General features: G+C 42.9%; 2 protein-coding genes across 4 annotated transcripts in view; one reads left to right on the top strand and one right to left on the bottom strand.

Annotated features, from left to right (window-relative positions):
- Abhd18 (abhydrolase domain containing 18) overlaps positions 1-9,478 on the bottom strand; it is a 58,902-nt gene extending 49,424 nt beyond the window's left edge. For both annotated transcript variants that reach the window (XM_045131531.1, XM_004657093.2), the window contains exon 1: positions 9,276-9,478. The gene's annotated coding sequence lies outside the window, so the exon portion shown is untranslated. The remainder of the gene's footprint in view (positions 1-9,275) is intronic.
- A 167-nt stretch (positions 9,479-9,645) lies between these two features.
- Mfsd8 (major facilitator superfamily domain containing 8) overlaps positions 9,646-16,060 on the top strand; it is a 72,026-nt gene continuing 65,611 nt past the window's right edge. For both annotated transcript variants that reach the window (XM_045131684.1, XM_012948461.2), the window contains exon 1: positions 9,646-9,810. In XM_045131684.1, coding sequence (XP_044987619.1) covers positions 9,746-9,810 — 65 coding nt within the window. In that variant the 5' untranslated portion in view covers positions 9,646-9,745. The remainder of the gene's footprint in view (positions 9,811-16,060) is intronic.

Below are 16,060 nucleotides of genomic sequence, written 5' to 3'. Positions count from 1 at the left end.
TGTTTTCTTGGCACATGCTCTTACCTACTGAACTATCTTTCAGCCCCAAGTAAATGAATTTGAATGAAATTTAAGATGCATTGTACTATAATCATACAAAACATGAATTTTAAAACCAAACTGGGTTAACTCATTTTTTAAAATATTTTATGTATTTGCAAATAGAGAGAAGAGAGATAGAGAGAATGAGCATTACAGGGCTTCCAGCTATCGCAAACAAACTCCAGATACATGTGCCACTTTGTGCATCTGCCTTTAAGTAGGTACTGGGAAATCAAACCCAGTTAGATAGGCATTACAGGCAGGCGTCTTAACCGCTGAGCCATCTCTCCAGTCCTCCCACCCTTTTTTTTTTTTTTTTTTTTTTTTTTTTTTGGTTTTTTGAGGTAAGGTCTCACTCTAGCCCAGGCTGACCTGGAATTCACTGTGGAGTCTCAGGGTGGCCTCGAACTCACGGCGATCCTCCTACCTCTGCCTCCCAAGTGCTGGGATTAAAGGTGTGCACCACCACGCCTGGCTCCACCCTTTTTTAAATGTATGAGACCAAGCATCCCTGGCTGTTACCCAGCAGACAGATATAATTAAGAAACAGTATTGTTTTGAACAGGGGGAACACGCACGCACACGCCAGGGCTTGCTGCCACCACATGGGAACACTGGATTTGTTGCACACACAGGCCAGAATATACTTTGTTTTTTTTTGTTTGTTTGTTTTAATTTATTTATTTATTTGAGAGCGACAGACACAGAGAGAAAGACAGATAGAGGGGGAGAGAGAGAATGGGCGCGCCAGGGCTTCCAGCCTCTGCAAACGAACTCCAGACGCGTGCGCCCCCTTGTGCATCTGGCTAACGTGGGACCTGGGGAACCGAGCCTCGAACCGGGGTCCTTAGGCTTCACAGGCAAGCGCTTAACCGCTAAGCCATCTCTCCAGCCCCAGAATATACTTTGTAAGCAAGTGGGTTTAACTAATAAGCTACCTTCCCAGCCCCAAACAGGGTTAATTCTTAAATAACTTTGAGGAAGTCACTAAATCTTCTGCAACTTTTCTATAACATGGGAATCATGCAATCCTTTACCTTGTAAGACAGGTATCAAAATGAAATGAGTTAGTATACATCAAGCACTTAATCAGTACTTGGCTAATTTAAGTATTATACCTGTTAATAATATCAACAATATTACTGGTTACCTTTATAACATTATCTCACACTTACGAGATATATTTGTTCCCTTCTCCCCAACATTTAAGAGGTAAAATGAAGGTAAGTATGTTTAATAAAAATATCCTATTTTTAGATTAAGGAAATCAAAGTATAGTAATTGAACAAAACATAGCATTAAAAAATGTATTTATTTGAGAGAGAAGAGGGGTGGCAAAGAATGGGCACCACAAGGGCCTCCAGCCACTGCCAATAAACTCCAAATGCATGTGCCACTTTGATCATATGGCTTTACATGGATCTTGGGGAACTGAACCTGGGTTCTTTGGCTTTGTAGGCTAGTGCCTTAACTGCTATTTCTTCAGCCTACAATATATCCATTTTGTTTGTTTGTTTTTCAAAGTAGGGTCTCTACCCAGGGCTGACCTGGAATTCACTATGTAGTCTCAGGATGGCCTTGAACTCATGGTGATCCTCCTTCCTCTGCCTCTCCACTGCTGGGATTAAAGGCATGTACCACCATGCCTGGCTCAATATAGCATTTTTGATGAGTATAATGAATTTGAAGGGACATTAGTTCAATTACTGTATAAAATTAAGTGCTACTATCATGAAATTGAGTATGAAAGTTCATTTGTAGGCCAGGTGTGATGGTACATGCCTTTAATCCCACCATGTGGGAGGCAAAGTAGGAGATCACTGAATTTGAGGCCAGCCTAAGACTATATAGTGAATTCCAGGACAACCTGGGCTAGTATGAGACCCTACCTCAAAAAAACCAAAAAGAAAAAAAATAAGTTCATCTATGAAAATTATCCTCAGGTCACTGACCACATAAAAACAGTAGGTTGGCCAACAAGCCAGTTTGCTGTTTCTGAACTAGAAAATCAAATAAACAATAAGCATGCCACCAATACCACACTAATATCCTAACTGCAAAGACCCAACTATAAATTTTTGTTTGTTTTTTCAAGGCAGAGCCTCGCTCTAGCCCAGGATGACCTAGAATTCACTATGTAGTCTCTGAACTCACGATGATCGTCCTACCTTGTTCTCCCTCTGGATTTTATTTGCAGCAGCAGGAAGGTGTACCTTTTCTCTCTCCTATCCTTCTCTTAAATAAATAAACATTTGAAAAAAATCATCTGTGCTTGGTTGAGATAGAAACATATAAATAAAGCAAACTCCTGACACATGCACCACTTTGTGGATCTGGCTGAACATGGGAATTGGGGAATTGAACGCAAGCCATGAGGTTTTGCAAGCAAGCACCTTTAACTGCTGAGCCATCTCTCCAGCTCCAATAAATACTTTTTTTAAAAAAAGTCTTTTTTTCTTATCTATTTATTTATTTGTAAAGAGGATGAGAAAGCCAGAGAGAGAGAGAATATGAGCATGCCAGGGTATCCTGCCACTGCATATGAACTCCAAATGCATGTGCCACTTTGTCCATCTGGCTTTACACAAGTAATGGGGAATAAAACCCAGGCCGTCAGGCTTTACAAGCAGCCACTGAACCATCTTCTCAGCCCAGTAGTCTTTTTCTAGCCTGGAACTCACAGTGATCTGGCCTTCTGAGTGCTGGGATTAAAGGTATGTGTCACCAGGTCTGGCAATAAATACTTTTAGAAAATAAAAAGCCAGGAATAAAGAATCATGCTAGTATTCCTGGCATTCAAGGGGCTGAGGTAGGAGGTTGGACTGAGCCTGGACTACAGTGTGAGACTGTCTCAAAATAAAAACAACTCTCTAGCTGCTGAGTGAGGTAAGACAAATACTGGAGGCACACACTTTGAATCCCAGCACTAAGGAGGCCAAGGTAGGATGACTGCTGTGAGTTCAAGCCCCAGCCTGGACAGGAGGGTAGTCCTACATTAAAACAAACAAATAAAAGTTTATTAAATGTTTTCAGATTCATGACAATGATTATTATTTTTCATTTCACTCCTATTTGAAACTAGTATTAGTAAAAATCTTTTTTCCCTGTCATTAAAAAACTTATTCTGGGGCTGGACAGATAGCTTAATGGTTAAGGCTCTTGCCTGCAAAGCCAAAGGAACCAGGTTCAATTCCCCAGGACCCATGTTAGCCAGATGCACAAGGGGGTGCACGCATCTGGAGTTCATTTGCAGTGGCTGGAGGCCCTGGTGTGCCCATTCTCTCTCCCTCTTGCTTGCTCTAACTGCTTCTTTCTCTCTCTCAAAAAAATTAAAAAAAAAACAAAACTAATTCTGAGCTGAGCATGGTGTCTCATGCCTTTAATCCCAGCACTGGGGAGGCAGAGGTAGGAAGATCATTGTGAATCCAAGGCCACCCTGAGAGTACACAGTGAATTCCAGGTCAGCCTGGGCTACAGGGAGACCCTACCTCAAACTCCTCTCCCATAAAAAAACAAAAACTTATTCTGGGGACTGCAGAGATGGCTTAGCAGTTAAGGCATTTGTCTGCAAAGCCTAAGGACCTAGGTTCAATTCCCCAGTACCCATGTAAGCAAGATGCCCTAAGGGGTGCATGCATTTCCTTTTCAGTGGCTAGATGCCCTGGTGCACTCATTCTCTCTAGCTGCCTCTCTCTCTCTCCTCCTCTCTCTCTCAAATAAATAAAACAAATTAACTTATTCTGGATATGGCTGGGTAGTGATGGCATATGTCTTTAATTCCAGCACTTGGGAGGAAAGGTAGGAGGATCACTGTGACTTCAAGGCCAGTCTTAGACTACATAATGAATTCTAGGTCAGCCTGGACTACAGGGAAACTATCTCAAATAAGCCAGGCATGGTGGCACATGCCCCTTAATTCCAGCACTTGGGAAGCAGAGGTAGGAGAATCGTTGTGAATTCAGGCCAGCCTGAGATTACATAGTGAATTCCAGGTCAGGGGCTAGAGTGAAATCCTACCTTGAAAAACCAAAAACAAACAAACAAACAAACAAACATGTAAGATAGATTCATATAGACACAAACTAGAACAACAGTTGTCCGGGGTTAGGAGAAGGGGAAATGAGGAGGGTTATTGTTTGAAGGGTACAGAGTTCAGATTGCAAGATGAAAACCACAGGCAACTGGTAGTGATTATACAATAATATAAATCTAACAGGCTGGAGAGATGGCTTGCTTGTCTGCAAAGCCTAAGGACCCATGTTCAACTCTGCAGATCCCACATAAGCCATATGTACAAGGTGAAGTAACCATGCAAGGTCAAACATGCACTCAAGGTGGTGCATGTGTCTGGAGTTTGATTACAGTGGCTAGAGGCACTGGTGCCAATTCTCTCTCCCTCTTGAATTAAAAAATGAATGGCCAGTCTGTTGGGCTTGCTTCAAAAGAAAAAATACACACACACTTACATACGCTGAACTATACACGTAAATCATTAAGATAATAAATTTTAGGTTAGTGCATTTTACCACATAAAAATATTGAGGAAAATCTGAATTTGGGGTTATTTTGTGAAAGTTACCAGAATCAAAAGGAAGTCAAACTCTTTATGAAATAAAGTTAGGAGGCCAAAATGTTCTCATATGTATTTTCTTGATAACAAAAAGTGTCAAAATCACAGCTGTGCATTAAACCCATTTCTGAGCAGTCTTTCCAATTCCAATTGCAACCTTGGATATATCTTATCATCAAATCACTTTTTTTCTTCAAATCTTTTGTAATGAGCTGTATTTATTATGGGCCTAAGCTCTGTTCCTAATTTCTAATCAAACACTAGAAATTTCCCCAAATCACATAGCCTTCCTGTGTAATAACAGACTACTCCAAGTCTGGAGCCAAGTGATTTCCCTGTTATATTTACTGTAGCAAACAGTTCACCAATGGGGAACAGAAAGTGAACCAAACATACATGGAGCTTACTATAATTAGTGTTGGACTTTGGTACTGTAGATCTTCTTCACTGCCACTGCAGCCCAAGAACAATATAAAATTGAGGTTTTTCTGACTCTCTAAGCAATTGGTCTTTCTAGGCAGGCTGGCTGTGCTCAGTTTATCCCAAGCCATGAGGATTCTAATACAAGACTGGGGTAAACAAACTCCCATCTACCAAAAGTACCACTGGAGCCTTGCCAGGAACTAAAAGGCTTACATTAGACTGCCTAACCAATAAGCTTTTGCAAAAACAGGTCCCATGTGAAGCAGATATGGAGCCAAAATAGATCCAAGTACCATCCATATTTTTAAATAGTAATTGTGAAAGGGAAAACAAAGTGGACCAAAAATAGAACTGCTAGTACAATGCCAGGAAATAAAATGCCCTTCCTCGAAGTGAATTATATTGCTAAAGTGGCACTCATACTCTATCATGCCATCTAGTACTTCTTCTTTTCTTTTCTTTTTTTTTTTTTCTGGGTAGGATCTCAATCTAGCCTGGGCTGGCCTAGACTTCACTATGTAGTCTAAGGTTGGCCTTGAACTCACAGTGATCCCCTACCCCACCTCTACCTCCCAAGTGCTGGGATTAAAGGCATGTGCCACTATACATGGCTGGCCATCTATTATTTCTTTTTTATTTTTTTCTGGACTTTTGCCATCTACCTACCTACCTACACACACACATTATATATATAATCAAAGGAATTCTCTTCTGCCCTAAAATGAGACCCCAATTTTTTTTTTAGTTGTTGGCATATTACTCTTTTATTAGAAATTGTAAATGGGAAATTATTTCAAGACCTGAAGACCAGACTACAATGAGACCCAAACTTTATTTCACGCTTTTAAATTACTTCTTTACACTATAAGCTCAAGTAGCTAAGACAGGGTTGAGATACCTCAGGTATAACTGCTAAAGTCCTCCTCCCTTAGAAAGCAAGTTTAATTCATTTTGCTTTTCCACTGCAAAAGTAAAGAAAGTTAGATGCTCACTTGTTTGGGAGGGGTGTAGCTATTTATTCTGAGCAGGTATCTAAGAAAACCTAACAAGGATTTGGGGATATAGCTCAGTTGGAACTCCTGTAGTATATGAAAGGCCCTTAACTCAATATCCAGTGCTGGCAAAAAAAAAAAAAAAAAAGAAAACCCAAAAGTGGACTGTCCATATCCTTGAGTGACACATTCACAGTTAATAATCTAATTTTTCTTCAAACTTAGCTCCCCTTATGTTATTTTAGAGCAAGTGAGAAGGGGGTGGGGGAGGCAGAGAGAACTGGCATGCCAGGGCCTCGGCCACTGTAATGGAACTCCAGATGCTTGTGCCACTTTTGTGTGTCTGGCTTTCATCTCTCCAGCCCCTTAGTTCCTCTTTCTTTCTTTCTTTCTTTATTTATTTATTTATTTTTTCTGAGGTAGGATCTCATTCTAGCTCAGGATGTGGAATTCACTCCGTAGTCTCAGGGTGGCCTTGAACTCACTGTGATCCTCCTACCTCTGCTGGGATTAAAGGTGTGCACCACCATGCCCAGCCCTTAGTTCTTCTTTTGAATAGGCTATTTATTTAAAAAACAAACAAACAACAACAAAAAAAAAAAACTGCTGGGCTGGAGAGATGGCTTATTGGTTAAGGCGCTTGCCTGCAAAGCCTATGGACTCAGGTTCAATTTCCCCAGAACCCACGTAAGCCAAATGCACAAGGTGATGCATGCCATCTGGAGTTCCTTTGCAGTGGCTACAGGCCCTGGTGTGCCCATTCTCTCTTTCTATCTGCCTCTTTCTCTTTCTCTCACAAATCACTTAATAAAATGATTTCATGAATTGTACATATACTCACTGCATGTGTTTTTGTGGTCTGAAGTCATTACATGGAGGCAGTAATGGAAAAGAGCAGACTTGGGTTCCTCCACTAGCTGTGTGACCTTGCGTAGGCTACCTTAACCTATAAATGGGAAAATATGCTAGGCCCAATATATATATGGTAACAAATCACTTTACTTTCATTAAAAACAATGCTTGCTTTGATATTTTTAAGAGATATTAGAAAATATTTGTAATGCCACTCTTTTCAGATAGTCTGGTGGCAAAAAGAACAATCTTTAACAGTTGGGTCTATGTTTGCTTAATTCAAGCCATAGCTCCTGAGTTGTGTGATCCTGTCAATTTACTCAAATCTTTGTTGCCTCTCATTTCCTTGTCTAAGACAATCCCATCTCACGGTTTGTAGAGATGAAAGGAGATAACAGAATAAGCATTCTTTTAGTGTTTGTGTACATACACATAAGCTTCAAGAATACAGATACATATATATGTATGTATGTATGTACATACGTACATATGTATGTATGTGACTATTCTACTTGGTTCCATGCTAGTTAAAAGTTACCTTTGCAAGGGCTGGAGGGATGGCTTAGTGGTTAAGGCATTTGCCAAAGGATCACAGTTTGATTCTCCAGGACACACTTAAGCCACATGCACAAAGAGGCATACACATCTGGAGCTCGCATTGGGAGCTCATTTGCAGTGGCTGTAGGCCCTGATGTGCCCATTCTCTCTTTCTCTCTCTCTCCCTCCTCCTCCTCTGTCAAATAAATACATAAAATAAAATATATATTAAAAAGTTACCTTTGCAAGCTGGGCATGGTGGCATACACCTTTAAACTCAGCATTCTGGAGGCTGAGTTAGGAGCATAGCCATGAGGTTGAAGCCACCCCAAGACTTCATAGTGAATTCCAGGTCAGTCTCAGCTTGAGTGAAACCCTACCTTAAAAAACTAAACAGTTACCTTTTTATTCAAAGGAGGGGAAATTTGGAAGGGTTGTGGGAGGGGATGATGATCATGGTATGTTATCTGTAAGTATAGACGCTATCAAAAAAAGTAAGAAAGGGCCTGGAGTGATGGCTCAGTAGTTAAAGGGTGCTTGCTTGCACAACCTGACAGCTTAGGTTCAATTCTCCAGTATCAGGTAAAGCCAGATGACACAAAGCCAGATACACAAAGTGGTTCATGTATCTGGAGTTTGTTTACCATGACAAGAGGCCCTGGTATACCCATTCTCTCTTTCTGCTTGCAAGTAAATAAATAATAATAATAATAAAAAAAGCATTGTAAGCTGTGTGTGGTGGTACATACACCTTAATCCTAGCACTCCCAGGAGGCAGATGTAGGTAGGTAGATGGCTGTGAGTTACAGAGTGAGTTCCAGGTCAGCCTGAGCTAGTGAAACCCTAACTCAAAACAAAACAAACCATCACCCAAAAAAAAAAAAAATTAAAAAATCATTTTAAAACTAAAAAATACAGTTCCCCTTTCCATTGTATGTTGCCATGCATGGTGCTAGCCTCCAGTGATTAGAAGTAACCATGGCACAGTGACGGAATATCATGGTTGAGAAACGCTTATTTCTACCACCATATGGTCCTGGAAGCAATCATCAGAATCTGCTGTGTGTTTATTCAAATGAATCTGTGACACTGAATCCAACCATGTGCAAAGTAGTCAAGTCTGGATTCAGAGGATAATTTTGAACAGGAAACACATTTCAAGTGTTCACCAATGGAATATACCTGAAAGTCACAAATCAGAGGAGGTGGCAATACTACATGACAATTGGTATGAAACAAGGCATATTGTGAGCACTAATGTTAAATGAAAAAAAAATTCGAGTTTTGGTTCCCACTGTAGTATAATTTCTCTGGACCTTGATTCATGGTGAGACAGGATAGATGTGATCAAATGAAAGCAGATGGCAATGCTAACCAGAGCTAGTAAAACGTTAGTTTATGAGACACACTATGATGACTGCCACAAATTAGCCTACCAGACTATTGGCAAGGATATGGATGTCAACATGTAACGACCGGGAAGGGCACAGCATCCACACACCTAGTGAAAACAGTCACCTTCCTTGTGACGGAAGGAGTAAGCGACTGCCAAATAGGTGGTTGTGTCTTTTGTAAGGTCCAAACTACAACAGCCTCTGCTGAGGGGCACCTTACCAGCAGGCTACGAGCGGCTGGATGACACCTTTAGTCCCAGCCTGCAATGACCTACAGGTAAAGATGTGTAGAACTGGCCGAGCTGGAGGACGCGGGGTCAAAGCCACCTTTACTTCCCGCAGCAGGAAGGGACTCACTCCACTGCCCTCCCCGGCCCTTGAGTACCGCCAGCCCGCTCCCCGAGTGCCTGTCTCCCTGCACGTACGCAGCGCGCGGAGGCATGGAGCCGCCGCTCAGACACTTACCGGACACCGGGAGATGCCTGCTGTCGACCGGCCTAGCCTCCGCACGCCGCCGCTCTGGACGAGCAAGCTTGGGACTGTCGCCTGAGCCCCAACCACAAGGCCCGGAGACTCTCTCCAGGAACCGAGTCGGAGCTGGGGAGCAGCCAGCTAGCCAGCCCAGCCAGGAGAGCCCGAGGCGGGTCGCAGCGGCCTGCGGACAAGCCCTCGGCCCTCCCACGCTCGGCGGGGCGGGGCGCAGCGCGGCGGGGAGCCTGCCTCCCGCGCCGCCGGGTTCGCAAGTCCGGCCCCGCCCCTTCCGCCCGACCTCCCGCAAGGCTCCACCCCTGACCCGAGAACGGCCCGCCTACTTCCGGCCCCCAGGCGCGCACGCACATTCTCAGGTTTATTTTGACAGCTCTGGGCGACGGAGCTGGGAGGGAGCAGATGTCGCGAGAGTTGGGCGCTGGCCATCTGGCTGGGGGACCTTAGCTATGGCTAGCCTGGAGAGCGAGGCCGAGCGCGAGCCGCTCTTGGGCCACCCGACACCCGGAAGCAGGTGAGAGTCCACCGCACCGGCCCTGAGCCTTCCTGCCACACAAGTCGGCCGGCGCCCGCGCGGCGGCGGGCGAGGGAACCGGGAGATGTGCTCCCGGCCGCGGTACCAGAACCCTTGAGCTCGGGCTGTCAGCCGGGAAGAAATGCAGAGGAGGCCTCCAGGACAAATACATTTCCTTGGGAGTAGCACAGAATTGAACCCGCGGTACCAGGGAAGGTGTGGCAAAGAGGCCCCAGTGCAGCAGCTCAGGGCAGGAGTGGGCGTTGTTTCTTGGGTAGACTGCCATTGCTGTGCAGGTGGCTGGTCTAGACGAAACTGTTCTGTCTTGAGGTTGGTGTCCCCGCTCCTGTTACATGCAGTCGGTGATGCTGGAGAGCTGCTGCTTTTTTAATTTTTAATTTTTATTTTATTTTTTAATTTTTTTTTAATTTATTTGAGAGCGACAGACACAGAGAGAAAGAGATAGAGGGAGAGAGAGAGAATGGGTGCGCCAGGGCTTCCAGCCTCTGCAAACGAACTCCAGACGCGTGCGCCCCCTTGTGCATCTGGCTAACGTGGGACCTGGGGAACCGAGCCTCGAACCGGGGTCCTTAGGCTTCACAGGCAAGCGCTTAACCGCTAAGCCATCTCTCCAGCCCAATTTTTATTTTTTTGAGGTGGGGTCTCACTCTAGCTCAGGCTGACCTGGAACTTACTATGTAGTCTCAGGGTGGCCTCAGCCTCACGGCAATCCTCCTACCTCTGCCTTCCTAGTGGTGGGATTAAAGGCGTGTGCCACGACGCCCAAGAGAGCTGCTTTTTAAAATTTTTATTTATAGGGCTGGAAAGATGGCTTAGCGGTTTAGCGTTTGCCTGTGAAGCCTAAGGACCCCGGTTCGAGGCTCATTTCCCCAGGACCCACGTTAGCCAGATGCACAAGGGGGCATATGCGTCTGGAGTTCCTTTGCAGTGGCTGGAGGCCATGGTGCGCCCATTCTCTCGCTTACTCTCTCTATCTGCCTCTTTCTCTCTGTCTGTCACTCTCAAATAAATAAATAAAAATAAACAAAAAATGTGTTTATATATCTATATGGCTTTTTTTTTTTTTTTTTTTTTGAGGCAGGGCCTTGTCCTAGCCCAGGCTGACCTGGAATTCACTATGTAGTCTCAGGCTGGCCTCGAACTCACAGCTATCCTCCTACCTCTGCCTCCCCAGTGAGTGCTGGGATTAAAGGTGTGCGCCACCATGCCCGGTCTTGGAGAGCTGTTTTTTTCTTCTCCACCATCGACTTCTTTTCGTTACCTTGACAAGATCGAAAATTCAAGCTGCCTGTGTTACTTAAGTGCAAGTGTTGCATCACTGGCCCCCTTCCACGTTTCGCTGAATCTCCAGCACCATAGTTTTAATTGACGAGGATCCTGGCCTTAATTAACAACGTTGACCTGCTTCAAAGCTTGATAACGTCTTATTAAAAGTTTTTTTTTAAACTATCTATCTATACGGTTTTTGAGGGAGGGTCTTCTAGTATATATATTTTTAGACACTTTATTTTTATTTGTTTATTAGACAGAGAGGAAGAGACAACGAGAAAGACAGAGAAAATGGGCACGCCAGGGCCTCTAGCTGCTGCAAATGAACTCCAGATGCATGTGTCACCATGTACATCTGGCTTACGTGGGACCTGGAGAATTGAACCTGGGTCCTTAGGCTTCGCAGGCATGTACCTTAATTGCTAAGCGATCTCTCCAGCCCTTCTAGTATATATAGATATAGATATAAATATATATATTTTAGTATATATTTTAAAATAATTTTATTTATTTATTTGAGAGAGAAAAGAGGCAGAGAGAGAGAAGGAGAGAATGGGCACACCAGGGCCTCCAGACACTACAAAGAACGCCAGATGCATGTATCCCCTTGTGCATTTGGCTTATGTGGGTCCTGGAGAATTGAACAGTGATCCTTTGGCTTTGCAGGCAAATGCCTTAACCATTAAGCCATCTTTACAGCCCCCTTCTAGTATATTTTTAATTTATTTATTAAAGAAAGAGAGAGAGAGAGAGAAAATATGGATGTGCCAGGGCCTCTAGCCAACTGCAAACTCACTGCAGATGCATTTGTCACCCACCATGTGTATCTGGTTTATTTAGGTTATGGGGAATCGAACCTGGGTCCTTAGGCTTCACAGGCAAGTGAGTGCCTTACCCACTGAGCCATCTTTCTAGCCCTTGATAACTTCTTGATATCAAACACTATGCCAGAGCTACAAAATAAAAGAATATTTCAACATTTAAGGGAAAACTTAGATTATTATAATTCTTGTAATTTTGATCCTAATTTATACACAGTGATTCAGAAATGTTTAGACTTGTCTCACTGCACAAGTATGTATTTTATTCATTTTTTGTGTGTAATATGTGGTGGTAGTGTATGTGTGGGGGGGTACATGCTTGTGTGTGCAGATGCACATGTCCAATGCTCATGTGTGTGGAGACCAGAGGAGAACTCAAGTGTCGTCCTCCATTGCTCATCCATGCATTTCCTTTGGATGGAGTCTCACTGATTCCAGAGCTTGCCTTTTCTTTCTTTCTTTTTTTTCCCCCAAGCCTCAGTTAAATCTCTTTTCTCATCTCTGTAGAGGACTGGGGTACCAGCTATGTTCAGCCATGATGCCCACATGGGTGCTGGAGAATTGAACCCAGGTGGTGTCAGGCCCTCTCAGGTCCTCATGGAATCACTTTTACCCTCTGAGCCAATTCTCTATACCACAAATGTGTATTTGTGTATGTGCATGTGGTATGTGTGTACATGTGTATATGTATGGGTGTATGTGTGAGTGCTCTCAATCGGGAATGCTCACTGTTTGGAGTGCTCACTGGCTGATACCCCTGTCTTCCTCAATTTCTGTCCATTTCATTTGAGACAGGGTCTCTTACTTAACCCAAAGCTCACCCATTAGGCTAGTCTTGCTAGCCAGCAGGCCCTGAAGATCCTTCTATCTCCACTTCCTCAGGTACCTGGCATTTTACTGGGTGGTGGGGATCCACACTTAGGCTCTCTTGCTGGCTGAGCCATCTTATCTCAGCCCCACAAGAGTAAAATACATTCTTTAGGAAAGCACTAAGTATTTTTTTTAATATTTTTATTTATTTGAGAATGACAGAGAGAGAGAGAGAGAGAGAATGGGCGCGCCAGGGCCTCCAGCCACTGCAAACAAACTCCAGATGTGTGCGCCCCCTTGTGCATCTGGTTTACGTGGGTCCTGGGGAATCGAGCCTCGAACTGGGGTCCTTAGGCTTCACAGGCAAGTGCTTAACCGCTAAGCTGTCTCTCCAGCCCCAACACTAAGTATTTTGATCTCAGGCTGGTCTTGAAGTGGCCTCAATCTGTCTGTTGTCCAGGATGATCTTGATCATCCTGGAATTCTCTAGAATGTACCAGAAGTTCTTCAATGTGGGCCTTTTTTGGTCTGTTTTTCATGTTTGATGATAAATATTTTTGAGATATTTTTAATATTTTTAGATACTTACCTTTGACAGAACATCAGATTTCATATTCTTTATCCTCTCTAGCTTTTTTCCCCCTCTTTTCAATTTTTTTTATTAACAGCTTCTATGATTGTAAACAATATCCTATGGTAATACCCTCCCTCCACCCACTTTCCCCTTTGAAATTCCATTCTCCATTATATCCCCTCCCCCTCTCAATCAGCTAGAAGTGATTAGAGAAGAAAGTCAAGAATGTACTCTGTCTAGCTGGTGTCTTCATTTTGAGTATAGGATTGTGGTAATTTCCATTATATTTCATCATATAAGACTTTAAGACTTTATGTCATTATCATCAGAGGGGCTTTTTATAGCCTCACTTCAACAGTTAATAAGTACTAGTCCTCTGGTCCAGCCATTGTGGAAATCATTGTGGGGGTTCCTAAAACAGCTAAAGATTGATCTTCCATATGACCCAGCTATAGCACTCCTAGGCATATATCCAAAGGACTCATCTCATTTCCTTAGAAGTATGTGCTCATAAATGTTTATTGCTGCTCTATTCATAATAGCTGGGAAATGGAACCAGCCTAGATGTCCCTCAACTGATGAGTGGATAATGAAGATGTGGCACATTTATACAATGGAGTTCTACTCAGCGGTAAAGAAAAATGAAGTTATGAAATTTGCAGAAAAATGGATGGACCTGGAAAGGATTATACTAACTGAGGTAACCCAGGCCCAGAAAGCCAAGCGCCACATGTTCTCACTCATATGTGGATCCTAGCTACAGATGATTGGGCTTCTGTGTGAGGAGGAAAATACTTAGTAGCAGAGTCCAGTAAGTTAAAAAGGAGATATAAAGGGAAGAGAAAGGAAGGGAGGAGGATACTTAATAGGTTGGTATTGTATATATGTAAGTAGGATGATTGAGACGGGGAGGTAATATGATGAAGAATGGAATTTCAAAGGGGAAAGTGTGGGAGGGGGTTGGTATTACCATGGGATATTTTTATTTTTTTATAATTATGGAAAATGTTAATAAAAATTATGAAAATAAAAAATTAAGTACTAGTCCTAACAGCACAAGCATTGCTTTTACTTGCATTAAAGAACATGCACTATGCCTTTATATGTTAGAAATGCTTAACTTGGTTGATTTTACAGGTCTTAATATCTTAAATTGGTCAAGACTGTGGGGACCTTTGAAATTGAACTGAGTACAATTTACAATGTGTGATGGTTATAAATCTATTGGGGGCCAGGGGCGGAATGTGGTGGTTTGAACAGATGGCCCCCAATATATTTAGTTTTTTATTTGTTTGTAGTTTGCATCTGCAGCCACCTAGCTGGAGGCAGTGTCACTGGGTGGATCTTAAGGTGTGGTGGTGGGTTTCAGGTTTCAGATATGCAAAGTGTGCCTCGCTGGAGTTCCTGAAGTGTGCTGTGGCTTTTGGCATTTTGGCTTGTGCTTCTCTTTCTCTGCTTGGTCCTGTGAAGGCAGGCCAGTTTCTTCTGCTATTATGGAACGTTCCCTGGATATGTAAGCTTCAATAAATATCCCTTCCTCCATAAAAAAAGAACATTCACTATGAAAAGACATATGTTCAAGTAATAGTTTGAAGTGCACCAGCAAAATTATATGGCATTAAAATGTAGTAACTTCTGAGGAAAACCTGTGTCATTACACAGTAATGGAGAAAAAAAAAAAAAAAAAACTGTGATAGATGATGCATTATTTCCTGACCTAACAAAAAGGAGTAGAGCTGGAGAGATGGCTTAGTAGTTAAGGTGCTTGCTTACAAAGCCAAAGGATCCAGGTTTGACTCCCCAGGACCCACATAAGCCAGATGCACAAGGGGGCTGTTGTGGTTTGATTCAACTGCCCCCCATAGACTTAGGTGTTCTGAATGCTAGGTTCACAGCTGATGGAGATTTTAGAATTAACACCTTCTGGAGGCAGTGTATTGTTGGAGGTGGGCTTATGGGTATTATAGCCCATTTCCCTTTGCCAGCATTTGGCACACTGTCCTGTTCCTGTTGTCTACCTTATGTTGGCCAGGGGGTGATGCTCACCCTCTGCTCATGCCATCGTTTTCCCCTACCATCATGGAGTTTCCCCTCAAGTCTGTTAAGCCAAAATAAACCTTTTTTCTCCCCTTCACAAGCTACTCTTGGGTGATTTCTGTCAGCAATGAGAACCTGACTACAACAGGGACACATGCATCTGGAGTTTTTTTGCAGTGGCTAGAGGCCCTGGCAGGCCCATTCTCTCTGCCTCTTTCTATCTTTCTCAAATAAATAAATAAATAAAAATATTTAAAAGAATAAAAGTAGTTTCAGAATAATCAAAAAAGTATACTGTACTAAAAATACATTCCAGTTCCCTGGTAAATTGAACCTATGTACAACAAATTGGTAGGTCTTATTCACTTTGACTGTATTGCACAGCAGTCCAGTTAGCCAACAGCCCTTCTTGGCTTGCCAGGGTTGGTTATGCTTTTCTGGCTTGACTGCCTTAGACCCTTCTTTTCTTGATTCTCCAGTAGTCCCAACTGATTCCCTTTATAGAATTTTATTTAAGAGAATGGGGGTTGGGAAACTTTCTATAATGATTCAGATGGTAGGTATTTTCAGTTTTTCAGGCTAAAAGACAAAAGTCAAGGTTTGTAGTTTTGTAGAATAAAAAACCTGGTGTGGTGGCCCATGTCTTTGATCCCAGCACTTAGGAGGGTTGCCATGATTTTTTTTTTTTTTTTTTTTTTTTGAGGTAGGGGTTTCACTG

The sequence above is a fragment of the Jaculus jaculus genome, chromosome 12 (genome assembly GCF_020740685.1).
Source record: "Jaculus jaculus isolate mJacJac1 chromosome 12, mJacJac1.mat.Y.cur, whole genome shotgun sequence".
Classification (NCBI taxonomy): Eukaryota; Metazoa; Chordata; class Mammalia; order Rodentia; family Dipodidae; genus Jaculus; species Jaculus jaculus.
The sequence above is the reverse complement of the archived record's forward strand: the minus strand, read 5'-3'. Positions and strand labels throughout refer to the sequence as shown.